The sequence below is a fragment of the Micromonas commoda genome, chromosome 7 (assembly GCF_000090985.2).
Source record: "Micromonas commoda chromosome 7, complete sequence".
Classification (NCBI taxonomy): domain Eukaryota; kingdom Viridiplantae; phylum Chlorophyta; class Mamiellophyceae; order Mamiellales; family Mamiellaceae; genus Micromonas; species Micromonas commoda.
In genome coordinates, this window is record NC_013044.1 from 871,807 (window position 1) to 896,776 (window position 24,970).

The 24,970-nt window shown below is 65.1% G+C and overlaps 7 protein-coding genes across 7 annotated transcripts; 3 read left to right on the forward strand and 4 right to left on the reverse strand.

Annotated features, from left to right (window-relative positions):
* Window positions 1-156: 156 nt before the first annotated feature.
* MICPUN_83299 (predicted protein) lies at window positions 157-1,110 on the reverse strand (the record flags this gene model as incomplete). The annotated part of the gene is made up of 1 exon (XM_002503940.1): window positions 157-1,110. A coding segment is annotated over one exon (954 nt), but the record flags the coding sequence as incomplete, so codon positions are not given.
* Window positions 1,111-2,556: 1,446 nt separating this feature from the next.
* On the forward strand, window positions 2,557-4,641 carry MICPUN_60160 (predicted protein; the record flags this gene model as incomplete). Its single annotated transcript, XM_002503599.1, has 2 exons — window positions 2,557-2,718; window positions 2,809-4,641. 2 exons carry the CDS (start codon window positions 2,557-2,559, stop codon window positions 4,639-4,641), a joined length of 1,995 nt encoding a protein of 664 aa, XP_002503645.1.
* Window positions 4,642-4,755: 114 nt separating this feature from the next.
* Window positions 4,756-5,556, reverse strand: MICPUN_60161 (predicted protein; the record flags this gene model as incomplete). The annotated part of the gene is made up of 1 exon (XM_002503941.1): window positions 4,756-5,556. The coding sequence occupies one exon, from the start codon at window positions 5,554-5,556 to the stop codon at window positions 4,756-4,758; it is 801 nt and encodes a 266-aa protein (XP_002503987.1).
* Window positions 5,557-6,206: 650 nt separating this feature from the next.
* FAP45 (flagellar associated protein FAP45, tentative) lies at window positions 6,207-7,592 on the forward strand (the record flags this gene model as incomplete). Its single annotated transcript, XM_002503600.1, has 1 exon — window positions 6,207-7,592. One exon carries the CDS (start codon window positions 6,207-6,209, stop codon window positions 7,590-7,592), a length of 1,386 nt encoding a protein of 461 aa, XP_002503646.1.
* Window positions 7,593-7,738: 146 nt separating this feature from the next.
* On the reverse strand, window positions 7,739-9,377 carry MICPUN_108631 (predicted protein). The gene has a single exon (XM_002503942.1). It carries the CDS (start codon window positions 9,293-9,295, stop codon window positions 8,042-8,044), a length of 1,254 nt encoding a protein of 417 aa, XP_002503988.1. The 5' UTR covers window positions 9,296-9,377; the 3' UTR covers window positions 7,739-8,041.
* A 7,327-nt stretch (window positions 9,378-16,704) lies between these two features.
* GGPS1 (geranyl pyrophosphate synthase) lies at window positions 16,705-18,186 on the forward strand. The gene has a single exon (XM_002503601.1). The coding sequence runs from the start codon at window positions 16,818-16,820 to the stop codon at window positions 17,865-17,867; it is 1,050 nt and encodes a 349-aa protein (XP_002503647.1). The 5' UTR covers window positions 16,705-16,817; the 3' UTR covers window positions 17,868-18,186.
* A 41-nt stretch (window positions 18,187-18,227) lies between these two features.
* On the reverse strand, window positions 18,228-24,755 carry MICPUN_101536 (predicted protein; the record flags this gene model as incomplete). Its single annotated transcript, XM_002503943.1, has 2 exons — window positions 18,228-24,439; window positions 24,587-24,755. 2 exons carry the CDS (start codon window positions 24,753-24,755, stop codon window positions 18,228-18,230), a joined length of 6,381 nt encoding a protein of 2,126 aa, XP_002503989.1.
* Window positions 24,756-24,970: the final 215 nt, after the last annotated feature.

Genomic DNA, 24,970 nt, shown 5'->3' on the forward strand with positions numbered 1-24,970 from the left:
ATACGACCGGAGCGCCCCCCGGCGTTGTAATCAAATGACGAACCGATGAACGCGCGGGGTCGACACCCGTTAACGACTCGACACGCGTCGCGCGGCGGGTCGAAACAATTCCCCGCTCCGAATGAATTAAAAGTTGTCCTCCGCCCACCAATTGAATCAGTCCTCTGCTCGATTGTGCTCCGCGAGGTACGGGTGTCGCAGGCACTCCTCGCCCGTGATCCTCTCCTTCGGGTTCATCGTCAACAACCGACCGCAAAAGTCGAGCTCGAGCGTCGACATCTTCCCCGCGTACCTGGCGTCCAGTCCCTCGGGCTCCGCGTCCCTCAAATCGTCGAAGGTGACCCCGGCGTTGTTGGGGTTGAGCGAAAACGCCATCATCTGCCCCGGCGTGAGCCGCCCGAGGCACCGCTGCAGCAGCCGCAGCTGATCGACGTCGGAGTCCCCGGGGAAGAGCGGCTCACCGTCCGTCAGCTCCCCCATGAGGCACCCGACGGCCCACATGTCCACCGGCTGACCGTACCCCGTGCGAGTCGTCGCGCCGTCGGCGCCGGCGTAGGGCTGACCCAAGAGCAGCTCCGGCGCGCGGTACCATCGCGTGGCGACGTAATCCGTGAGCGGGTCCTTACCACGCGAGTTCCCCCGGGCGTCCGCGACGTCGATCCTCCGCGCAAACCCAAAGTCGCACAGCTTCAGGCGCTTGGAATCGTCCACGAGTAAGTTCTCCGGCTTGATGTCTCGGTACACGTACCCGGCGGCGTGCATGAACGCCACCGCGTCGCACAGCTGGTGGACGTACAGGCGGACGTCTTCGGAGGGTAACCCCGCGCCGTTGGTGTCGTCGAGAATCTCCAGTAACGTCCTCGGTAGGTACTCCATGGCGACGTACAGCTTCTCCCCGGCGTAAAAGTCTCCGAGGTACGCGACGATGTTGGGGTGGGACAACGCTCGGAGCACCGTCACCTCCCGCGTCGACGTCCGCCGCACCTCCTCCACGTCAGGGTCCGCCGAGTTGATCTTGAACTCCTTCACCGCGACAATCTCCCCGCTCACGCGGTCGCGGCATCGCATCACCACCCCGTACGCTCCCTCGCCCACCGTTCGCAAAACCTCCAAGTCGTCCCTCAGGACCCGCCTTCTTCCTTCTTCGTCCGCGTCTAACCCATCCCCGCCTTCGTCGTCCCCGTCGGGGCTCCTCGTTTGGATGGGCCCATCCCCGCCAAACGTTTGCGTGTCATCGTTAACCCCGCCCTCGATCTCGCGCCGGAGCTCCTCCGCCCTTTTTTGCTCATCCGCCGCCGCTCGCGCGGCTCGCTCAGATAATACCGCATTCGCGGAAACAACCGCGGGGTCGTCCACCGCGACGCCGAGCGCGAGCGCGCGTCGCACCGCGCCCTCAACAGAGACGTCGCGGGCCCCTTCTTCAACAACCGCGCGGTGAAGCTCCGCGCGCGCCTCGCACCTCGCCTCCGCGCCCGCGAGCTCCCGTCGAGCCCTCGCGAGCAGCGCCGGCGCGACGAATCCGCTCGGGCCCTCACCCGGCCTCGCCGTCGCCTCCGCGGCGCCGATGGCGGCGATCAGCGCCGTCGCAGCCTCCGCGTCGGGGCACGCGCCGACGTCCGCGACGGCCCTGGCGAGCGACTCGCGCGCGGCGAGCTCCCGCGCGCGTCGGGACCCCGGCGCGTGCATTCGCGAGATCTCCGAGGCGGCGGCGCTCGGCCGGTAGCGACGGGCGGGGATCGTCGGCTGTCCCTTGGTCGTCATCGTCGTCGCCGGCGGCGCGCGCGGTCCGTGGCGTCGCCCGACCGTCGTTGTGGACGCGGTGGGCTTGGCGGCGGCGGTTCTCGACGACGGCGCCGTCGGCGGGTCGACGCGCCCGGCGGATCGATGTTGATTTTGTTGATGTTGATGTCGATGACGGTGTCGGTGGTGGTGGTCGACGGCGAGGGTGTCCAGGTCCGGGAACACGATCTGCTTGGCGGTGACCCGCGCCGTGGTCCGGGTGCCGACGTTCGCCGCGCCCGGCGTGACGTCGCCGTGGTTGTCGCCCCTCCTCGCCGCCACGCCGGCGCCATCCGGGCCCGCCGCGGTCCTCTTCGTCGGGCCGGACGCGCGAGCCGCGCGCGGCGTCTCCAGCTTGACCGCCTCGAGCTGCGGGAGCGTGCCTATCCTGAGATCCGCGAACGGCGATCGGCCCTCGTCGAGCTTGTACATCGGGCCCTTCCGACCGCCCGTCACCGGCTTGGAGCTCGTGGACGAGTTTGGATGATTCGTCTTGGTCGAGGCGGGGGCGCCGGCCGTTTCCGATGAGGATTGCGCGGGGAGGCCCACGCTCGACGAGGAAGGGGCGACCGAACCCGCGACGACCATCGCGTCTATCGACGAACGAACGAACGAACGAACGCGTTCGCGGGTCGTGACCGCCGCGGACCCGCCGCGCTCGTCGCTGTGGTCGCCTTCGGTTCCCGGCGTCTTTGCTCTCGAGGGCTATATTTGGGTTCCTGTGCAAGTGGCATCGGACGGATCGGACGTGCAACGAACTTGGTGCAGCTACACACGATGGAGGCGCTGGTGCGTGCGTCGTTCGCCGGGCACGTGGCGGCGATCCGGGACTTGGAGCGCAGAGAGGACGATGCGCTCCGCGTCAAACACTCCGCGGAGCTGGAGCGGCTTCGCGAGCGCGTGTGCGTCGCCGCGCTCGGGGTCAGAGGCGCGGACGAGGTGAGACATCGTTGTTGCGGCATTCACGGCACCCCTCGTTGTTATTCGACGACATTCACGTCACGTCGCCCCGTTCCCCTCGCCCCGCAGGTATCCGCCAAGGTCCACGCGCTGAACCACCTCGTGAAGATCAAGATGGCCACCGGCGAGTACGCCGCGGCGTGGGACGCGCGCAACGCCGCCAACAAGCTGCGCGAGATGGAACGCGTCGACGCGGAGAATCGGCACCTCGACGCCCCGGGCGCGACGCTCGCGACGGCCCAGCTGCTCGCGCGACACGACCAGGAGGCAAGGGACCTGCTCGCGGAGCAGCGCGTGCGCGCGGCGAGGCTCGAGCGCGAGATTCAAACCGAGATCGAGCGACGCGGAGGACCCTGCGGCGGGGACACCAACCCCGCCGCGGCTGTCGGTGGGGCGACGATGGGGAGGTGGCTCGACGTTCGCGACGCGCGCACGGAACACCAGACGCGATGGACGCAAAGGGAAAACGCGCGGATAGCGCCGGGGATACTACCGACGCCCGCGCCGCCGCCGCCGCCGCGGCCCTCCGCCGCGCCGCCGGCCTCCGTCGCCGCCGCGCCGGCCCCTCCGCGCGCTCCCCCGCGTAGGCCCAGCGCGGTCGCCGCCTTCCTCGTCGCGGCGGGGGACGCGACGCCCTTCGAGGCGTCGTACGCCGGGGTTCCGACGACGCTCGGCGCGGGGGCGTCCATGGCGCTGACGCTCTCGGCGTACGCGCGCGACGCGGCGACGTTCGAGACCGAGTCAGGGGTTGAGACTTTCGCATCCGCATCCGCATCCGCGTCCGCCGCGGACAAGACCGAGACCGGCGTCGAGATCCCCGGCCCCGCACGAACCGCGGAGGAGACGCCCCGACCACATTCGCCCCGACCACATTCGCCCACGCGTTCGGTGGACCGCGAGGAGTACGTCTTCGGGCGTCGGCGGACGTGGACCCGCGCGCCCGAGGCTCCGGAAAATCACCGGGGAACCCCGCGAGCGTCCAAGCTCCCGCCGCGTTCATCCTTACCCCCGTCGCTCGTCTCTTACCGTGCTGACGTCGACGCACGCACCGGGAATAAAGCGGGAACGATGAAGGATCCCGACCACCACCCGAGGGCGGGGCGACGTCCCGCCGTGCACGTCCCGCCGCTCGACTTTCGCGAGGTCCTTCGCGACGCGGAGCAAAGGAGTCGGACGCACGCCAGGGTCCGCGACCCCGCCACCCGCGCGGCGGCGGTTCGAGGGTACGGCGAGTACGTCGACGGGTCGGCTGGTCGTTTCGCGTCGAAAGAAGCCGGGGGTAAGGACGCGCGCGGCGGCAAGGGAGCGCGGAGGGGTTTCACCACGGGCCACGACGAGCCCGCGCGGGGTTCGGACCTCGAGGGTCGGGTCGGCGGCGGGGTCGGTGGCGGGACGGATGGCTCGAGATTCCTCCGAGCCGGCGAGGCGGAGGGGGACGGCTGCGCCCCGTCGGAGCACTCGAGCGATTTGTCCTCCGACGATGTGTCCTCCGACGATGTGTCCGACGGGATTGGCGCGGGGGATGCCGAGGTGTGGAGCGCTACGCCCGAGCGGCTGCGCGAGGCGCTGACGGATCCGGGCGGCAGGAGCGGCGCGAGAGGGGAGCTCAGGGCGGCGGCGCGGCGGGGGGGGGGACCGGTGCTGGACGTCGCGGTGGCGCGCGTTTTCCGGGGCGCCGCGGCGGCGGAGGAAGCGCGCGAGGCGGCGGATGGCAAGGAGAACGTGGAGGACGGCGACGGCGGCGGCGGCGGCGGGGGGGGGGGGGAGGGAGCAAAGTCGGCGGCGGCGAAGGGGCGCGCGCCGACGGGGTTGTTTTTCCGTGAGAGGCGGGGTCCGAGGGCGCACGGCGCGTCGCTGCCGTCCAACACCGCGGGTCACACCGCGACGCGCGTGCGGACGTGATCGAATGACTCGTTCGCTTTCGAAAACCGAGCCCGGCGGTGACCTAAACCGCGCCCGGCGGTGACCCAGACGCTCGTCCCGCCCCTTCAGGCGCTCGTCATCACTTCACCTTTGTCACTTCACCCGGAGCGACTTGACGGCGTCGAGGTCGAGGTCCGGGACAGCCGTGCTCACGCGTCGAACGGCGCGCCTGTTCTTCCACAGTCCCCCGTACCTGTAGTGGGGATGGTCCGCGTCGCCGTCGGGCACGCCCCCCGACGCCGCCTTCCAGCACTTGCCGCACCGCATCGACCACGCGCGCGTGGCATCCGTCTGGCAGCGAATGAGCAGGTCCACCCTCGCGCCGCAGCCGTCGCACGCTTTTCTGCCGTCCCCTTCCGCGTCGATTCCGTCGCCGCCTCCGCGCTTCGCGCGCTTCTCGGCCTTCGCCGCCTTCTTAGCAGCCTTGCGCTGCTCCCGACGCGCGTCTCTCGCCCCGTCGGGTCCCCCGCTCTCCTCCTCCGCGTCGGAGGCGCCGCCTCCGTCATCCCTTCCCGAATGCGCGTCGTCGTCGTCTTCGTCGTCGTCGCGGTCGTCCGCCCCGTTCTCCGCGCGCTTCTCCCTCTTCCTCGCCGCGTTGCAGCTCTTGGAGCAGGTGGTGACCTCGTCCCAGCATCGCTCCCACTTCTTGCGCCAGGTGAACGGCCGGTCGCACACCACGCACGTCTTCACCGGGAGGTTGTGCGGGTTACGAAACTCGGCCATCCCTTTGCCGCCCCGACCTCCCTTCGCCGAGCTCACGCCGCGCGCGGCGACGACGCGCGGGGGCGCGGCGACGAGACGGGGCGCCGCGAAGGAGGACCCGCGGAGGAGGAGGAGGCTCGATGCGGGTGTGGTTCCCGCGAGCCCGACGGAGAGAACCGCCGCGCGCAGCATCGCAGTGGCCGGCGATGATGTTACGTGTCGCCACGAAAGTCCGAGCAGTCACCTCCTGACTGGCTGGCGACTTCCACTTGCCACTGCTCCGCAGCAGTCTGCTCCAGCCAGCCTGCTCGATTTGGGTGCGAGGCGAGCCAAAAGGAGAAAGAAAATCCGCTAGGCTGGGCGGGCAGATCGATACGCGCGGCGACCTAAAAAGCCGAGCGGCGGTGTCAAACGTCAAGATGGTGAGCCTCATGCCCCCGTAGACTCGTCCGCGCGCGTCGATGCCCGATGCCGCGCTCGCGACACCCGGCGCGTCGAGTTTCCGGCAGCAAATTTGGCGGAATCTCTAGGATTTAACCTCCATCTGTTGGACCGGGAGAGGGCGGAGGGCGGAGGCGCCGTCCCCGCTCGCCTCGGCGCCTCGACATCCGCCGCCCCGCGCGAGCCCTAAAACTTATGCGTCGTCCCCCCCGCGTTCATGCGCTGACCCGAACCGTATCCTCGCGTCTTCATCCCCCCACTCCCAGGCGCCTCGCATGGCCCGGTCCACGTACAGGTGCATTTCCAAAACGAGCACCGTCGACGAGTCGCTGTTCGGATACAACAAGCCCGGCACGACGCGCGCGACGAGCTCGAACACGGTGGAGAAGATCCCCGACGCGATGGCAACCTCCCGCTCCGGGACGTCCTTCGGCGGCCCCGGCTCGCCCCTCGCGCTGACCGGCGCGGCGCTCGAGAGGATGCGAAAGCCCGCGTCGGTGCTCAGCCCCGAGCAGATCGAGGAGATCAAGCGCGCGCGTCGCGCCGCTCGCGACGCGGAGGCCGAGGCTTCCAAGTCGCGCAAGGAGCGCATGCTCTCCACCCAGTCCTCCCGCGACGCCTCCTCCGACGCGGGCTCCGAGAGCGAGCGACTCAAGGCGATGAGGGCGGAGATGACCAAGTCGCGCGCGCAGACGCTCCTCGACGAGCAGCTCGACGAGGTCAAGAACATGAACCAGATGATGCTCTACAGCAAGTGCGTCACCATCAGGGACGCGCAGCTCGAGGAGAAGAAGCACGTCAAGGCTGAGGCGGCAGAGGAGGAGCGCAGGCTGGACGTCATGATGGAGGTTGAGAGGCTCAAGGCGCTCGACCTCTACGAGGCTCGCGAGAAGCAGAGAGCCGCGGACCGACGCCAGGGCGCCGAGGTTCTCCAGAAGCAGATCGCGGAGCGGGCGAAGGAGCGAGAGCTCCAGGACGAGCTCCTCGACATGGACAGGAAGCTGATGCTCTCCGAGATTCAGCGCATGAAGGACGAGGCTGAAGCCGAGAGCAGGCGCAAGAAGGAGGCTGGCCAGAAGCTTCTCGCGGAGGTTGCCAAGGCCAACGCCGCGCAGCTGGAGCGCAAGAAGCTCATGGTGCAGAGCGAGCGCGAGGAGGAGGAGCGCATCGCGCGGTACATCGCGGAGAGGGACGAGCGCGAAGCGCGGGAGCAGGCTGAGAAGGAGCGGGTGGCGAGGGAGAAGGAGCTCGAGACGGCTAGGCTTAGGGCGCAGCAGGAGAAACACGCCGACACGGCGGCGGCGATGGACGAGCTCAGGGCCCAGCGCATTCAGGAGGCGCACGAGAGGGCCTACAGGGAGAAGGAGAGGGCCGCGGCTGAGCGCGAGCGCGCCATCAACGAGGACCTTCGCGTCGCTCGAGAGTACCAGAAGATGCTCAAGATGAAGCAGCTCAGCGACCAGGCCAGGCAGGAACGAGACGAGTTCTTCAGGGTCATCGACGTGCAGATGCAGAAGGAGGAGGAGGACGCCAACCAAGCGGCGCAGCTCGCAGCCATGCGCAGGCAGCACAAGGAGGAGCTCCAGTCGCAGATTGCGTACAACGAGGAGATGCGCCGCCGAGAGAGGCGAGAGTACCTCGAGGAGGGCGACCGGGTGCGAGCCAACCTCACTGCGGAGAGGGCCAGGCTGGAGGCGATCAAGCAGCGCAAGCTGGAGGAGCTCGCCGCGAGCGGGGTTCCGGAGAAGTACCTCGCGGAGCTGGCGAAGAAGAAGATCGCCGTGTGACGAGGCGCGGGGACGCGGCGGATCGATTGAGACGTCATGAAATGATGATTGAAAAAAGTTTTTGCACAGCTCGTCAATCGCCGTCGCCTCCTCCTCCTCCTCAGTTCTCCTCCTCCCGTCGTCACGAGTTGTACGCCTCCACGTTGAAGGAAAATAATGCATTGTTCTTTGATTACAAGCGGACTAGCTAGTGGTACCTTTGTAAGCTGAGTAATCTATCCACCAGTACTGTACTCTGTCCACGCAGTAGAGATGGTTGTACCGCAAGGGTCGCCAGCCCCGCCGTTCATCAACTGAGACCTCATAGTTTGGCAATAGTTCAAACCGTCGGTCGAGCACCTCTCTTGACTGACACCGCAGTCTTGAAAACAACCATCATTGTTGGGGGAAACTGGAGGTTTCCAAGCTGAACCGTCGCACATACACTCGCAGTCTCCGAGAGGTGCCGTCTATCCGCTCGAGCCCTGCGACGACGAGGTTGAATAATCGATGCTGGACCCTGTGTAAGTGGAGTTGGACTTCCAATCGGGGTAGTAATTCGAGCATGCTTGGCCAAGTTTGTTTGCGCACTCTTGGGGACCATACTGGTAGCATTCCTGTTCTAAGATGCCGCAGGGTCCTCCGTTTTGGTCGCATACCTCGATGAATCCTGCGTACTGACTGCGCTGGTCGTCGCAGAAGCATTCGCAGTCGCCGAACGTGTTTCCACCTGGCGTCGAACCTGGGCTTTGGGAATTGTACGCCTCCACGTAAATCCAAGTCGCGGATACGGATCCGCCAGAGGAGCAATACTGGTTGTTTGTATTCTGGCTCACGCACATTGATGAACCTTGCTGCGAGCACTGTTCAGAAGTTACTCGGCAATCTTCACTCGTCGGGTCACAATCAACCGTGTTGATCAACGTTTGAGGACTCCAAGGGGAAAATCCCGAACCTTCGTCGCACATACACTCGCAGTCTCCGAGAGGTGCCGGCTGTCCGCTCGAGCCCTGCGACGTGCTAGGTGCGCCAGAGTTTCCAGGGCCCGTGTACGAGTATTCGGGGACGAACAGCGTCTTGACGCTGAACGTATTCTGCACGACAAACTTCGACTGGTGCCAGGCGTCCCATCTGTCGCTCGCTTGCGCCGTACCGCTCGAGTTCTGCCAGGTGTCGTCCTGCACATCGAGACGCTGCCAGAAGTTGCCGTTGTCGTAACCCTCGCTGAAGTCGACGACGTAAGATCTATTCGACAGCGTAGGTGACGCCGTCTGTGTCACCAGATTCTTGGCGTCGTCCATGATTTGCACTCTCAGTTTTCCCGAGACGACACGATGGTTCATGTTTTCCCAATTCTCCATGCTGCACCAACGAGGATCGTCCATCACTCCGTCGCAGAGGTTTGCGATGTAGATGCCACCGATCGGCTTCTCCTCCCCAAGGTCAATCTCGAACCAGGCTGGATCCACTGAATTTCCTCCCCGCGTATGAGTGTACGTGGACAGCAAACCGTCATTTATATGTTGTGGTACGGTACCTTCAAGACCAGGTGAATTAGCTGGAAGCAATGTTGTCGGATCCGCCGTGACTGTCCTGTGAAGAGCCATGTTATTGTTCGTCATCTTCGGGTGATACACGACCAACTCTCGGAGGTGGATGTGACTCTCCAGAATCAACTTGATGTACCGACCAAAGGGCCAAGGACCGAACGAATCCGGGTGCATATTGGCGCAGCGCCGCGCGCATCGCGAAGCCCCTTCGGTGTCGCACGTTGTTTTGTTGGTACCGCAATTTGGGAAGTTGTCGCACACGTCGAGATCTCCGATGAGCGTGTTGTTGCACCAGCACTCGCAGTCACCGTAGTTGGCGATTGAGCCCGTGTAGGCAGAAACAGGCTCAAACTCCGCGGAAACGGTGACGTTCTGCGTACAGGTTGAGCTGAACTGTTGTCCGCACCTGTTAGGACCCTCGGCGTAGCACGCGGTGGCAGACAGGCCGCAATTTTGGCCGTTCTCGTCGCACACGTCGAGGTTCCCGACGTGCGTGCCGTTGCACAAGCACCCGCAGTCACCGTAGCCGTATGCCGGGGGTGGCGGCGGTGGAGAAGGCGGAGGCGGCAAAGGCGGCGGAGCGGGTGGGGGCGGGGGCCAGTGCTTGTTGAACTCTGTGATGACGGTTCCAGTCGTCGCGTTGCAATCTGAGTCAAACTCCACTTCGCACAATCTCGGACCCTGCCAGCTGCACTGAGCCTGCGTGATTGTGCACAGACTGATCGTTCCTGCGTACGTCGTTTCTTCGCACTCCGCACCCTGGCAGCAATGACACTCACAGTCGCCAATGTCTTCAGGGAATGTCACATTCGTGTTGATTTTGGGAGCGGGCGGGATCGAATCCACGGGCTGGCACGGCGGGGAGGTGCAATAGCAAACATCGTTAAGGGCCGGTCGGTTCAACTTTCGATTGTGGCAGGACCATACTCCTCCATTGAGCTGGTAACCAGCATCACACGTGGGAGTGCACGTCTGTCCACTCATCAACATGTCGGTACAGTCGCCAACGCCGCCGAACACGGGCGCAGCAGAGGCGTCGCAGGCGTCGTCCTTGCGAACCCACGAGGTGAGCGAGCCCCCGCTGTGGGACGAGGATCCGTAGGACGCGCCCGAGCTGCACGCCGCGTGGGTGACGGTGCCGCAGTTGGTGCAGCCGCATTCGACGTACCGAGCGTTCCAAGCGGTGGCCCAGCCAAACATGTTCGCCCAGCCGTTCACCCTGGAGGTGTCCCAGTTCCGGATATCCCTGTTGAACGCCGTGGCTTCGCGGAACATGGAACCCATTTCTGTGACCATCGACGTGTCCCACCGTCCGATATCCTGATTAAACGCTGTGGCGCCCCAGAACATGGCACCCATGTTTGTGACCATCGACGTGTCCCACCGTCTGATATCCTGATTAAACGCTTTGGCGTCCCGGAACATGGCACCCATGTTTGTGACCATCGACGTGTCCCACCGTCCGATATCCTGATTAAACGCTTTGGCGTCCCAGAACATGGCATACATGTCCCAAACCCGCGAGGTGTCCCACCGTCCGATATCCTGATTAAACGCTGTGGCGCCATTGAACATATTTTGCATGCGTTGGACCCGCGACGTGTCCCACCGTCCGATATCCTGATTGAACGCTGTGGCGTCCCAGAACATGGCATACATGTCTGTGACCATCGACGTGTCCCACCGTCCGATATCCTGATTAAACGCTGTGGCGCCCCGGAACATCCCATGCATGCTTTGGACCTGCGAGGTGTCCCACTTTGAAATATCCGCGTTGAAGCTCGCCTTCCTGTAAAACAGATCAATCATATCCGTCACCTGCGACACGTCCCACTCGGACATCTCGGACGTCCCCGCGACGCCGCAGTCCGCGCCGAGTCTACAACACGTCAAGCCTGTCGGATCCACGGCGAGGCAGTTGTCCACCGCGGTCTTCAGCGCGGCTCTGTCAGGGAATGGCGGCGGCGGCGGCGGAGGATAACTTATTCCGGTCCAGTCGTAGCTCTGGTCAAGCAAATTGCTCCAGTTGTAGTCCGAATTTATATGAACGTCACCGTCTGTGATGTACCGCCAATCGATGCTCTTGACTCCTGCCCTGTTGAACTCGGCGAGGTAGCCATCCGCGGAGGTCACTGGTGGAGCAGTAGTCAACACCTGCCGCTGATCCGCGTCCAAAATCTCGACGAAAAATTGCGGACTCGGCTTCGACCCGATGGCGTCACGGTTCCCCACGATGAAGAAACCGTCGATCTCGGTCTCTTCACCCAAATCGATGATGGCAGTGTCCGCGAACAACAGGGCTGGGCTGTGATCTCCATCAACCAGGTTCTGGAGAGATGTAGATATATTGCGGTTTATCATGTCCTTCCAGCTGTCGTCGTGGGTATCGAGATTAATCACTGCACCGAACTGACGATAATGACCGTGCCAAGCGAAAAGGTACGCGATGCTGGACACCATTATCGATGCCCCATTCACCAAAAAGCCGTCGCTGTCCTTGATTTGCACCGTCGCGCCAACTGCGCGATCGTTCATGCCTACCCAACCGAAATTGCAATAATCATAATTGTCGTTCACTCCGTCGCAGAGGTTCGCGATGTAGATGCCTCCGATGGGCATATCCTCCCCAAGGTCAATCTCGACCCAGCCATCGTCATATGTTTGAAAGTACGTGGAGAGGTCGCCGTCAACCAGACTTGTGCTAAATGCCGAAGAGGCTAATGGCCCCGGGTTTCCAGCCGCCGAATCGATGGGCTTGTTCAGAGCCAGGTTGATACTCGTGTTAAGGCCCGTGTTCGTCGGGGGATACACGGCCACCTCACGGTAGTGGAGTTCATTATTTGACTGAATCCTGATGTACCGACCAACGGGCCAGGAACTCTCGGGAATCGTCACCTTCTTGTTCAGCGCCATGTCGCGATCAAGGGAGAGGGTCTCCCCGTACTTCTCCTTGAACACGTGAAGCTCCTGGACGCTATTAGGATCACCGCCAAACTGTGTCAATTTGACGAACCTTCCGGTGACGCGTCCATCAGGAACGCTCTCCGCCGAATGAAGCCGCTCGGGCTGCTCGGCGTCGTTTTCGACGTTCGGTGATGGGGTGAAGAACTGATAGAACGACGTGCTCGCGTCCAGGCTGTGCGCGCCCACCTTGAAGCGCTTCTCGTACACCTTCACCGTGGTCACAATTCGTCCCAAGTCGTCAAGCCAGGGTGCAGGGCGCGAACCTCCTTCCTCCATCCGGCGGGTGCCGTCCGCAAAGGAGGCGTTCCAGTCGAGATCCGGGCGCCTCATGAAGCCCTCGATGTCGGCATTGTACGAGTCGCACGACGAATTCATGCGATGCATGCGGACGATGACGTCCTTGTCCGTCAAGAACCCGATGTCGCGCATGCCGGTGAAGGAAGTCCCGACGACGCCCTCGGCCCATCCAGGAAGCGGGTAATCATCGTCCGCAGTGAACCTGTCCATGGAAAGGGGCGCCCCGGACTTCCACACAGTGACGTCGCGGTCCCTGATGCCAACCTTTGGAACGGTCCCGGGAAGAGGAGAAACGTTGAGCAGGTAGTTGGCCCAATCCACGTCGTACTTGTAGCGGATGATGACCACGCCAGAGCCGCCGCGACCAGCCAGCGTCCCGTCCATGGCGGCGGCAAGTGCGCCGCCGCCGCCGCCAGTGTTGCTCTTGGCGTCGCAAGCACCCTTCCAGCACCTGTGGGCCTGGGCGTCACCGCCGGTGGCGCTCGCAGACCCGCACAGAAGGTCTTCTCCGATGTATTTGCAGCCCGCGCCGCCGCCCGAGAATGCCTCGGCGTTTCCGCGGATGGTATAGTACGACGCGAGTTTGCCGTCGGGGCTCTCGTCCTCCGGCAGCTCAGCGGCGGCGCCGGCTGCCCCTCCCTCGGCAAACCAATCGTCATTCTCTCCCCACTCCATGGTGGTGTTCGAACCAGGAGCGTCCGGAGGGCCACCCTCGCCGATTGTGATTCTTATGGTCAAGCAGTCGGTTTCGGGCAAGCACGTGGGCATCTCTCCAAGAGGCTCATACATATCCATCGACGGGCCATCGACAGTCTGGCCAAAGAACCCGAGACGGGCAACCCCACCAGCGCCACCCCTGACGCCTCTGTACTCTTGGGTTTGGGTGGATGTTTCAAGCGTGCCGCCGCCGCCTCCACCCCCGACGGCAAACACCTCGAGGTTCTTGATCCCGGGTTGCCGGACACTGAAATTGCCGCTCTCTTTGAACGTGTGGATGAAGTAACCGCCAGCAAAACTGATCTCGCCGCCGATAGCTTTCAATCCGCACTCACCCGTGTCGAAGCCCATAGATTCCAGACAAGAGCTGCATTCAAGGGGCTCCGGCTTGTCGCACCCCTCTTCCGCGGCCCAAGGTCCGCATGGCGCCGCGGATCGGTCCCTGACAATCTTGACGTTGTTCCTTATGGCGGGACTCGAACTCGAGATCAGCTTCTGCATGACGTAATCCCACGTGGCGACCGGGAACGGCTCGTACTCGTACACGAACGAGCCTCTGAGATACGCCCGATGGTGAAATCCGCTCGCGTCGACGGTCGAGTGATTGGATCCGTCCAAATTATCCAGAGGAAGCCACATAATCAGATTATCGACCCGCGGCGTGGAGCACAGCCCGGGACCTGCTGGGAACATGGACCCGACGGCGTCGGAATAAATCATGAAATCCGAGAAGCTCGCGGTGTAGTTTGCCGACGAATCTCCAGATCTGGCACCCGCGGCAAAGATCCCGAGGCCGTTATCCAGCATGGATGACAGCAAGTTTGTGTTATTGCCGTTCGTAAGATCCTCAGTTCCGATGTCCATGACGTCCCTCTTGATTCCGTTGATGTAGTACCCAAGAGTCTCACGTGATACGTCCCTCTCAAGCGCAAAGTGATACCATTCATCTGCAGCCACATTTCCGCCAGTCAAGCTCAATGGTGGAACGTCGCGTCCAGTTCGTATCTCCATCTTGACCGCGTACTCGTTGTTGGCAAGCTTTTGCAGGTATAATCTCACGTAAGTGTTGTCTTGCTGATTGCTGCCTTGGTCGAGGAGCTTCCTTCCAGTCGACTGCGGTTGGTCATGGTCACCCCAGACTGCCCCATCGTACGTGGGGTTGTACACCCAACGCGAGGTGAAAGTCCCGTCGCATGTCAGACCAATTTGACTACACTCATTCGGCCCTTGTACCAAGCACATGTCCTCACTGACACCCTTGCCGCTTACTGAGCCCGTGACCTCAAGCTCGCCCGCAGGTTCAGGGTTTCCGTTGCAGATGCACAAGCAGTCTCCGTATTCGGGGTCGTTGCCGGCGGTAGGTGGGTCGGCGACGTCGTAGTTGCCGGCGGTAGGTGGGTCGGCGACGTCGTAGTTGCCGAAGATGTTCAACTCGACGAACTCCTGCACGTCGCTGCCGGGCTTGACCCACATCTGCATGGAAAAACTGCCCTGAAAGATCTTCGCCAGTTTTGGGGACCACGGCACGTGCACGTGAGGGTTGGCGCCGAGGACGGCGAGCGTCGTGTCCAGCTGAGCGAGCCCTCCGTCGTGCAGGGCGACTATTTCGCAACCGTTATCCACGATTGCGCTCGAACCCCTCCCGTTGTCGATGGAGTTGCGCACCTTCGTGGCGCCCGGGGACTCGTCAAAGTTGAAGTGGTGGTCGGGAGGCTGGATGTGCGAGTAGTCCGCCGCGGCCATGCGCCAAATCTGCCATGGGGCCAGCGCCGTCCGCGACCAGACGGTGAGGAAGCTCACGTCGCCCAACATGCCCGAGCTCCCATCGCCGAGCCGCCATTCCGGATCCGGCATCGTCGGCGGGCCGCACTCGGCCGGCATCGAGCCCATCGCGGCGAGAGAGCCGTCCGCGTAAACAGCCGCCGTGCCGTTGTCGTAAGTCAAGACCAGGTCGACAAAGTCCGGCTCGGGCCACGGCGCGTTCGTCACCAGGTTGACCGTGCAATTCGCGGCGCCGGTGTCGACGGTCAGATCGAACATCAGCCTCGAGTCGGGGTAGATGTACACCGGCATCTCTCTGTCGTTCACCGCCCTCAACGACAGAAACGTGTCGGTTGTTGACCTGAGCAGGCTGAAAATCTTGCCAACCCGTTCGACTCGCGCTCTCAAGCGGATCGTGAACTGGCCGACCTGCCCCGCGACGTCCAGGTCTCCCTCGCCGGACACGGCCGACGAGTTCACGAACCTCGCGAGCTGGACGTCCGGCGGCGGGTGCCACCTCTCGGAGAGCGCCCGCGGCGCCTCCAGGTACACCCTCCACACCCACGGCTTCCGCAAGTTGTGAATCTCCGCGGATGAGGTATCGCACTTGAACGTGCTGTTCATCACGTCATCGCACGACCCGGAGTTGCGCTCCAGCGCGAGGGTGCCGTCGAACCCAACCTGCGCGCCCGTCGCCTTGTACATGTAGTTGTAGTCACCCGTGTCCTCGTCCTGCGTGAACTCGCATCCAAACGGGAACCCTCGGCCGGGGAACGAGTCCGTCGCGAACACCTCCGCGGCGTCGTGGCACGTCGCCATCGCGCGATCCGAGGCGTCGCGGTTGAGCGCGCCGGTGTACGTGGTGTAGAGCTCGTAGTCCACGTCGTACTCGTTGCGAAACGTGTTCCAGTTGTTGAAGATGTAAAAGTACGGCCGGAACTTCTCTCGGTCGGTGACGCGGCGGTAGTAGACGCGGTAGTATCCCCACATGTCGACGCGGATGATGCCGTTGGCGCTCGCCTGGAACGCTAGGTCGAACGCCTCCTCGCCGATCTGGTAGCTCGCGGGAATCCACTCCGCGGTGGGAGCGCCGTGTTCGTACCTCGCGTCGGGGTCGGGGTAGATGTCATCGTCGGGCACGACGTCGTCGTCCCAAATCGAGGAGTTCCACGTGGGGGGGGGCGCGTGGTCGTTGTGCTCAGCGTGCACCGACGATCCGAGGAGCGCGAGGAGCGCGAGGAGCGCGATCATCCACGCCGTCCTCGCGCGTCCTCCTCGCGCCATCGTCCGGCTCGATGACGAAGCCTCAAAATGCTAAAAATGCGCCCCTGTTCAACACCCCCGGTCGGTCCGGGGAGCGCGCGAACGCGAAGGCTCCTCTCAGTTTGCGGGCGTCCCGCGGGCGGATATCGTCGACGCCACCGAGTTTCGCCCTCTCGTGAACTCGCCCTCTCGGCGACGAATCTGTGTGTCGCGCGCGGGCGACGACGATCCCGCGCACGTTTCCCTTCAAAAGTCCTTCAAGCAAGGGCAGTCCCGACCGACAAGGGGCTGGCTTGCGCATCACCCGCTGCCGCTGCTGTCATCGTGCCAATTTTTTTTTTTGGCTCCCGCGAGGCCAAACCCGGATGTTTTGGATTCATCGATCCCAGCTCCGCTCGACCAATTTCGTCTTTTTCAAGACTAACACGCTGTGCGCACCTCGCCAGATCTTTTCTTCGCTTGCACCCTCGAAATCCCGAGGATGTGATTGGCTGAGAAAAAAGAGGATATCGATCCTTCCGTCTTTTTTGTGAGGGCTTTAGCAATTTGCCCCTCTCGCGCGCGGGTCCGCCACTGCGCTCCGCAACGGAGGAGAAGGCGACGCCCGCTCTTCCTCGAGAAATCGAAAGGCCGCCGCCCTTATAAGGCGTGCGCGTCCCCTCTCGCCCCGAAGCGTAGTAAAACAAAGCGAAAGATGCAGGCGGTCTGCCTTTCAACCCCTGCGGCTATCGTCCGCTCCTCGGTGCGGGGCAGGGCGAGGTCCAAGTCCGTCGTGGCACCCCGCCGCGGCGGCGTTCCCTCGGTCCGCGCGGCGGCCGAGGCGCCCGCGGCTGCCGTCGAGGCCTCTGAGCTCGACTTCGCGGCCTACATCGCGGAGAAGAACGCGGCCATCGAGCAGGCCCTCTCCGACTCCGTCCCCGAGATGTATCCCGAGCGCCTGCACGAGTCCATGAGGTACTCGCTGCTCGCGGGTGGCAAGCGCATCCGCCCCTGCCTCTGCATCGCCGCCTGCGAACTCATGGGCGGGACCATGGATGTCGCCATGCCCACCGCGTGCGCGCTCGAGATGATTCACACCATGTCCCTCATCCACGACGACCTCCCCTCCATGGACAACGACGACTTCCGCCGAGGCAAGCCCACCAACCACAAGGTATATGGCGAGGAGATGGCCATCCTCGCGGGCGACGCGCTGCTCAGCCACGCGTTCGAGTACATCGGCCGCGAGACTCCCAAGTCCGTGCCCGCCGAACGCACCCTGCGGGTCATCGTGGACGTGGGCAAGTGCGTGGGATCCGAGGGCCTGGTGGGCGGCCAGGTTGTGGACATCATGTCCGAGGGCGCCGAAGCCGGCGAGGTCACCGTGGAGACCCTCCAGTACATCCACGCGCACAAGACCGGCGCGCTCCTGGAGGTGTCCGTCACCGCCGGCGCCATCCTCGCCGGCGCGAAGGAGGAGGACGTCGAGCGCCTGGGGAAGTACGCCCAGCTCATCGGCCTGGCGTTTCAGGTTGTGGACGACATCCTGGACTGCACGCAAACCTCGGAGCAGCTCGGCAAGACGGCGGGCAAGGACGAGGCGGTCGGCAAGGCCACCTATCCGTCCCTCGTCGGCCTCGAGGAGTCCAAGAAGATCGCGGATAAGCTCATCGCCGACGCGAAGGATCTCCTCAAGGACTACGACCAGGAGAAGGCGGCGCCCCTCATTGGCCTCGCGGATTACATCAAGAACCGCCAAAACTGATACGACCCGTCGAGTCATCGGCGGGCTGGATTTCGGCGCGCGCAGTCTCTGGGGTTGTCGACGAGCGAGCCTTGCGCGTGCGTTATTAAGCGGCGCTCGCGGGGGATGATGGCGATATCCGCGAGCAGGGTGGTGGTGTTGGGCGATGCCTCGGGTGTCCCGGTATCGGGGGACGAGGCGTCTTGTCGTTTCGGGGTTTCGAGGGAAACCAGACTTAATTGAGGGTGTAGTGGGAGTACTCGAGCGGCGTGCCTCGCGCCGACTGGCACTGTACTAGCCGGAGCTCGGGTGCTTTAATGTCAATTTCGTGTTTCACATCGATGTTCCGTGCGTATCATCCGTCTAAACGTGTAGGGTAACTCACTGCTCGCGGCCCGCTCTAATCTTTGCCATTCGCGCCTGAAGGTCGTTAAACGCCTCGGCGTGGTCCGGGGTCCTATCGGAGGTCGAACCCGCTCCTCCCGAGATCGGACCGTTCCCCGAAGCCTTGGCCGCGATGCGATCCATCCTCTCCCGCAGCGTCGTCAGCCCCGCGCTCGGGCCCGGTCGCGATCCCGAGGAGGCCGTCGCGGAGCCGGGCCCCGCGGACCCCTTCGCCGCCGCCATCCTCGCCAGCCGCTCGCGATACACCTCCGCCGCGCTCCTGTCCATGTCCGGGACGGGCGACGGCGCGATGAGAGACGCGGACCCGCCGATCGCGCCGCCGAAACCCGCGCTCGCGGCCTGCGCCGCTCGAGCCGCCTCCACCTTACCGAGACCGCGCTTGATGTAATTCTGAAACGCGCCCGACGTGCGGGCCAGGTGCGGCTGAATGTCAACCGTCGGATGCGCCGTGGAGAAGTCGCACAGCTCTTCCAACCCCCTCGCCGTCGTCGCCTTCTCGCCGATCTTCTTGAAGATGCCCGCGAGCCGCGACTTGAGGTCCGCGGAGACGGGGGTCGGCGCGGGCGCGTCCGTCATCTCGACGTCGCCGCCGCCGATTGGGGTCGCCGCCGCCGCGGGGGTCCTCAACGCGCGGGGCGCCGTCGCGGGGGTCGCCGCAGCCTTGGACGTGGAAGCCTCAGGCGACGGGACCTTAACGGGCGCGGGTGCCGCCTGGACGGGCGCGGGTGCCGCCTGGACGGGCGTGGGTGCCGCCTGGACGGGCGCGGGTGCCGCCTGGACGGGCGCGGGTGCCGCCTGGACGGGCGCGGGTGCCGCCTGGACGGGCGTTGGTGCCTTGACGGGCGTGGGTGCCTTGACGGGCGCGGGTGCCTTGACGGGCGCGGGTGCCGCCTTGACGGGTGTGGGTGCCTTTGGCGATGGCGCCGCTATTGGCGCCGCTCGCGGCTCCCCCGGCGCGTCCGGCATCGACTGCAGGTTCAGCTCCACGTACGCGTACACGATTGGCGCGGGGTTTGAATCCCTCGGGGGACACAGACTGAGCGCGTCCCACACGTCGTGGCCCACCAGCTTGCACACCTCGTGCAGGATGGTCTTCACCATGCGCAGCGGCTTATCGTCGCACTGTCCGCGGCGGCGAATCTCGTCGACGCCGAGGGAGTGGAAGAACGCGTGCACGTCGCCGAGCAGCGTCGGTAGGTTCACCGCGTCGAGGTTCTGGCCCAAGGATTTGGTGAGCTTGATCAGGCACTTGACCACGAGGTCGTGGAACTTGACCAGCGCGGCGGGCTCGTCCGCGACGGACTCCGGCGCGTCGGCGAGGAGCCTGAGCAGCGCACGGAAGGAGTTCGTGCGCGGGCAGTGCTCCAAGAGCTTGAGCATGAGCACGTTGAGAGCCTTGACGAGCTGAGGCCCCTCCTCCATCTTGGGCACGTTTGGATCGAGAAGCCTCTCCAGAAGCACGGCGACGGTCGCGCGCTCGTTCTCCTCCCCGACGGACGCCGCGAGCGTGGGCTCCTGGAACACCTGCATCATGGTGTTGAGGACGTACTTGCACGCGCGGGTCGTGGACGGGCCCGGCGCGGCGACGGCGGCGTCAAAAATCGGGGACACGCGGTCGGCGAGGAGGCCCACGAGTCGGTCGGAATCCGGCGCCATGGCGCTGAGCATCTCGCCGTCGCCGACGGCCGCCATGACCTCATGGCACAGCGATTTCATACCCTCCACGGCCACCGCGTCGCTGACGCTCGCGACGGAGTCGAGCGATCGGGTCCAGCCAGCCAGACGAACCTCCATCGGCGGCGGTTCCTCCCGCTCCGGGGGCTCCTCCTCCTCCTCCCGCTCCTCCTCCGGCGCGGGCTCCGGCGCGGGGCCCGACGTCGCGTGTTGCCGCCGACCGGGGAGCACCGACGACATCGTGGAGACCATGGCCTGCACCGGTCGGAACACCGCCGACGCCATCGCCGCAATCGGGGAGCCGCTCGGCTTCTCGACGCCCCTGGTCCACCCCCCCGGGAGGCCCTCGTTCCTCCTCTCCATCTCCCTCGCGGCTTTCGCGAACTTGTCCTCCAGCGCGTCCCGAAGCGAATCGCTCAACCTGCCCAGGTGCCTCCACGCGTCGTCGCCGCCAACCTTGTACGCCGTGACCAGACACGCGAGCGCCGCGCTCCTCATGCCGACGTCCCTGGCCTGGTCCGCGAGCTTGGCAACCTCCGCCAGAGCCCTGTTACCCGCGCGCTCCACGACGTCCAGGCCGTGTCGCTCCATCAGTGATCCCATGACGTCGAGAACCTCGAGGCGGGTCTTGGTGTTCTTCGAGTCGAGGCCGCGCACGAGGTAGCCCGCGACTTTCGACGCGGGGAAAACCCCGGGGACGAGTCGAACGATTCGCCTGAATTTTTCCCTCACGGCTTCCATGGGGTGCCCGCACTTGTCCACGAGCGCGGGGAGGAAGAGCGCGCCCTCCTGCTCGCTCAGCCTCGCGCCGCGGTCCTTGACGACCGCGAGCGCGTCCGCGGTGAAGTCCAAAACCTTCAGCAGAGATTGCGTATTCGGCGCCTGCTCGCACAGGCGGAGAACTACCCATCGCAGGAGCAGATCCAGGGTCCCCTCCACCGCGTCCGGGCTCTCGCTGAGCGCAGCCTCGAGGTGCTCCACAGCCTGGATGTGCGCCCTGAAGTCTTTCCCGAAGAGGAGCGCGTGAACATCCGCGCGGACGTGGGGCGCGGACGCCGCCTTGAGGTCATCCTCCGCGTGTTTGATTTCGTCGTCGCGCATACCCTCAAATTTGACGGGTTTCCTGGGCAGCTTCCTCAGCCTCGCCTCCTTCTCAGTGCCGTCTGCGACGAGCACGGGTCCGGATGCCACCGCCCCGGCGGCGACGGGGGGCAGGCCCGACGCGGACGCTCGAACGCCGCCGACGCGGGACGCGCGGAGGCTGCTCCTCGCCGCCGCTCCCCGCGCCGTCGACGGTCGCGAACGGTGACCCTCCGTCCTCACCGGCGACGTGGACGGCGAGGGGTTGAGCGAGCCGGGCGCGGACGCGGACACCGCGTGGAGCGCGCTCTTCTCCACGTGCGCGGACACCGCGGATTTGAGCGCGGGTGGGAGGCTCGACGCGGCGAGGAGGCGCGCGGCGCCGGCGGAACCCACGCGACGAATCACCTCGTCAACCACCCCGCCGCCCGCGGCTCTCGCGGCTGCGTTTTTATCCCCCAGGCCCGCAGCCGCCGCGGCGATCGCGTTCGCGAGGTCGTCCTCGGTCACCGCGGCGTCGTCCCCGGACACCGCGGTCAGGATCCAGGCGAGCGCATCGGATTTGCCGTCGCCGCTCATCTTCCCCGAGAGTTCGACCATCTTGTCCGCGACGTAAGGGAGAGTCTTGCCCAGCCCCGCGGCCGCGCTCCACGCCTCCAGCGCGCCAGCCGCGGCGGTGCGGACGGACGCCTTGCTGTCACCGAACTGTTTGACAATCTCGGGGACGAGACCGTGGCCGTGACGCCTCTCGCCGACGGGTGCGCCCATCGCGGACGCGACGGCGCCAACCGTGGCGAGCGCATTCGCCGCGAGGTTGCGGTTCGCGTCGGAGAATCGCTTGGCCAGCGAGGGCATGAGGTCGCCGGTGTTGGGCCCGATGCGCTTCGCCGACTCGTCGAGGATCTCGTTCACGGCGTCCACCGCGGCGGCGCGAACCTTCCAGCTGGGATCGCCCATCTCCTTGATCAATTTTTCGGTGATTTTTCCGGAGATGTCGGCGCGGGGCAAGCCGCCGTCGGCCGCCGCCGAGACGGACGCCCCCTCCGTCCCATCCGCTCGTACCTTCCTCGTGCCGACCATCGCGGGGCCGACGTAAGGGTTACGCGCGAACTCAGCCTCCAGCGTCTTGAGCTGCGAGTCCTTGAGGTCGGCTAGGAAATCTTTCAGCCCCGGGCCCAGACCCGCGTGCATGGCGCCGAGAACCTTGCCAGCCGCGGACTTGCACGCGGGGTTGGACATGGCGAGCGACTGCTTGCACCACGCGATGACGAACGAGACGTCCACCACGGCGACGGTGAACTCCTCGACGGCGCCCGCGCACCATAGGAGCGACTCGGCGGTCACCTTGGGGTTCTTGTGCGACGCCGTCCGCTTGTGAAGCTGCGCCATGACAAACTTGGGGCCGAGCGCCTCCGCGACGGCGGTGAGCGCAGCGGACGCCGGCGCTCGGAGCTTCACGTCCGCGATTTTCTCCGCGAGTCCCTGCACCGCGATGGCCCCGTCGCGTTTCGAGAACTTGGGCGCCTTGGCCGCGAGGGATCCAAAAACCTCGAACACCTTTGCGAGAACCTGGAAAACTTTGTCGTCAAAGCCGGGGAAGCAGGCGAGCGCGCGGATGGTATCGCCCGCGGCGGCGCCCGCGTCCTCGTCCGACATCGCGTCGACCGACGCCGCCACGGCGGCGACGCCCTCGACCCGCTCTTTCCAGTTGCTCGACTGCAGCTTCGCGACGACGTCCGCGGCGTACAGACGAGACGCTCGCTCGACCAGCTCCTCCTTCGACGCCGGCGCGCCCTCGGCGACGTCGGCGTCAGCCTCGGAGTTGGACCCGACGGCGCCGGACGCCGCGCCGGACGCCGCCGCGACGGACCGCTTGGGCGCGGCGGCGCTTGGCCTGGTGAGCGGACCGGTGGGCCCGCTTCGAGACGCCGCGGTTTTGGCGGCTGCGAGCGTCGCGGCGGGTACGCTCGCGACGTTGGGGTTGCGCGTTTGAAGCGGCGCCGGTCCCGTCGCCCCTCCCCCCGAGGATCCCCCCGTCTGTGCGCACATCTCCTCGATCTTCGACTTCTTGGCGTCGTCGAGCTCGTCGACGGCCCTGGCCACGGACTTGTACCCCCCGCCGGCTCGAGCCAGCCCCGCGATGGCTTCGATGGCTGCGGCTCTGACGTCCGGGTTAGCCGCGTCGACGCATTTGAGCACCCCGGGGAGGAGCGCCCTCTGCGCGTGCGTCGTCGCGGTGGTGTTGGTTTTCATCTCACGCGCCGCGGTGGCGATCCACAGCAGGGTCTGCTGCGGCACCTTGGGCATCTTGTGGGCGAGCGCGGCGAGGACGTCGTCGGCGACGTCCGCCAGCGAGAAGCAGTGCTTGGAAAATTCGAGAAGCGCGTCCTGGTTCTTTTGCACCACGGACGAGTTCTTATCCTTGAGCTTGTCGAGCATGCCGGGCAGCAGTACCTTCGCCTCCCTGGTCCATTCCTTGCGGAGGCCCTTGGCGAGCGCCCCGGCCGCCGCGCACGCCTCGCCCACGCACGCGATGTTGGCATCCTTGGTGACGATTTTCTTGAGCGCCCTGGCGACGTCGCCGTAGTCGCCGGATGCGAGCCTCGGCGCGTCCGCGAGCTCCTTCAGCCGCGTCATGGCGTCCAGACGTTCCTTCCACTTGGCGGAGTTCACCGCGTCCCAGAACTTCGGGGTCTCCTTGTCCTTCGGCTGCTTCTCGAGCTTGTCGAGGATGGACTCCGGGTCGGCAAACTCGTACGCGTCGGGGAGTCTCGGGGCGGCGTCCGTCGCGACGACCACCGCGCCGTCGCCGCCGTCTACGTCCATGGCGTCGACGCCAGCCGTGTCCGGCGGCGGGTTGGCACGCTCCTCGCGCGTGAGCCGTTGACGAACCGCGCGGCCAATCTCGATGGCTTCCGCGGCGGCTTGCACCTCCGCCTGCATGGTGCCCCTCATCTTCTCGATCAGATCCCTGCGCACGGCATCGTGGCCGAGCCACCTGGTGAGCTCCACGGTGAGATCCTTCGCCGCGCCGCGAACCTTGGCGTCCTTGGAGTCGAACAGGGGCGCGATTCCCTTGAGGATCGGCTTGGGCGGCACCACCGCGGGCGTCCCGAACTCCTTCACGGAGATGCGCATGGCCTCGACGCACGCGAGCGCGAGCTTGGGAACCTTGTGCGCGGATCCCTTCAGCAGCGCGTCCACCACTGCATCGCCGCACTCCAGCTCCAGCAGCAGCATGCACGTCTCCGTGGCGCGATCCACCGTCTTGGGCCGTCCGCCCATGCCCTTCGCGACGACGTTTGCGAGGATGCCCGCCGAGTGCGTCCTGGCGTAGTCCTCGTCCGCGACGGCGAGGAACGCGTTGAGAGCATCGAGGCCGAAGTCAAGCGCGTTGGCGTTGGCATCTCCGGCGGCGTTCTTAGCGCATTCGCCTGCGGGTCGGGGAGCGGGGAAGGGTTAAGGGTAAGGGATCTTCGTTGTTGAAAATCGTCGGGTGCCCAGGGGTGACATCAGCCCTCATCTCCCGGACGACGGCTCGATGCGGGCACGGGGGCCGGCGCTCTCGCTGCGCGACTCACCGAAAGCCTTCAAACACGCGCTCGACGCGATTTCTTGCGAGAGCTTGGCCTCCTTGACGACGCACTCGTACGCAGCAACGCGCGCCTTCCAGAACGAGTGCTTGAACCTGTCGTCCCACGGGAGCTTGGCCGCATCCGCCAGCTGTGTGGCCTCGTCGTCGGCCCCCATGGTCGCCGAGCGGTCCGAGCGAGGATATCGCCCGTCCCTGTCTCCGCCCGCGTGCGTGAAACGAGTCTCTCGGGCCTGTGGTGTTGAGCGGCTCGAGGTATCGCTCGCGCGTTGTTGTGCCGCAGCCACCGAGATTTTCAAAACAGCCAACGGTAAAAGTGGAAAATAAACCCTCGTTCTTGAGTTTTTCCCCGATTTCGCCCGCACAAGGCTCG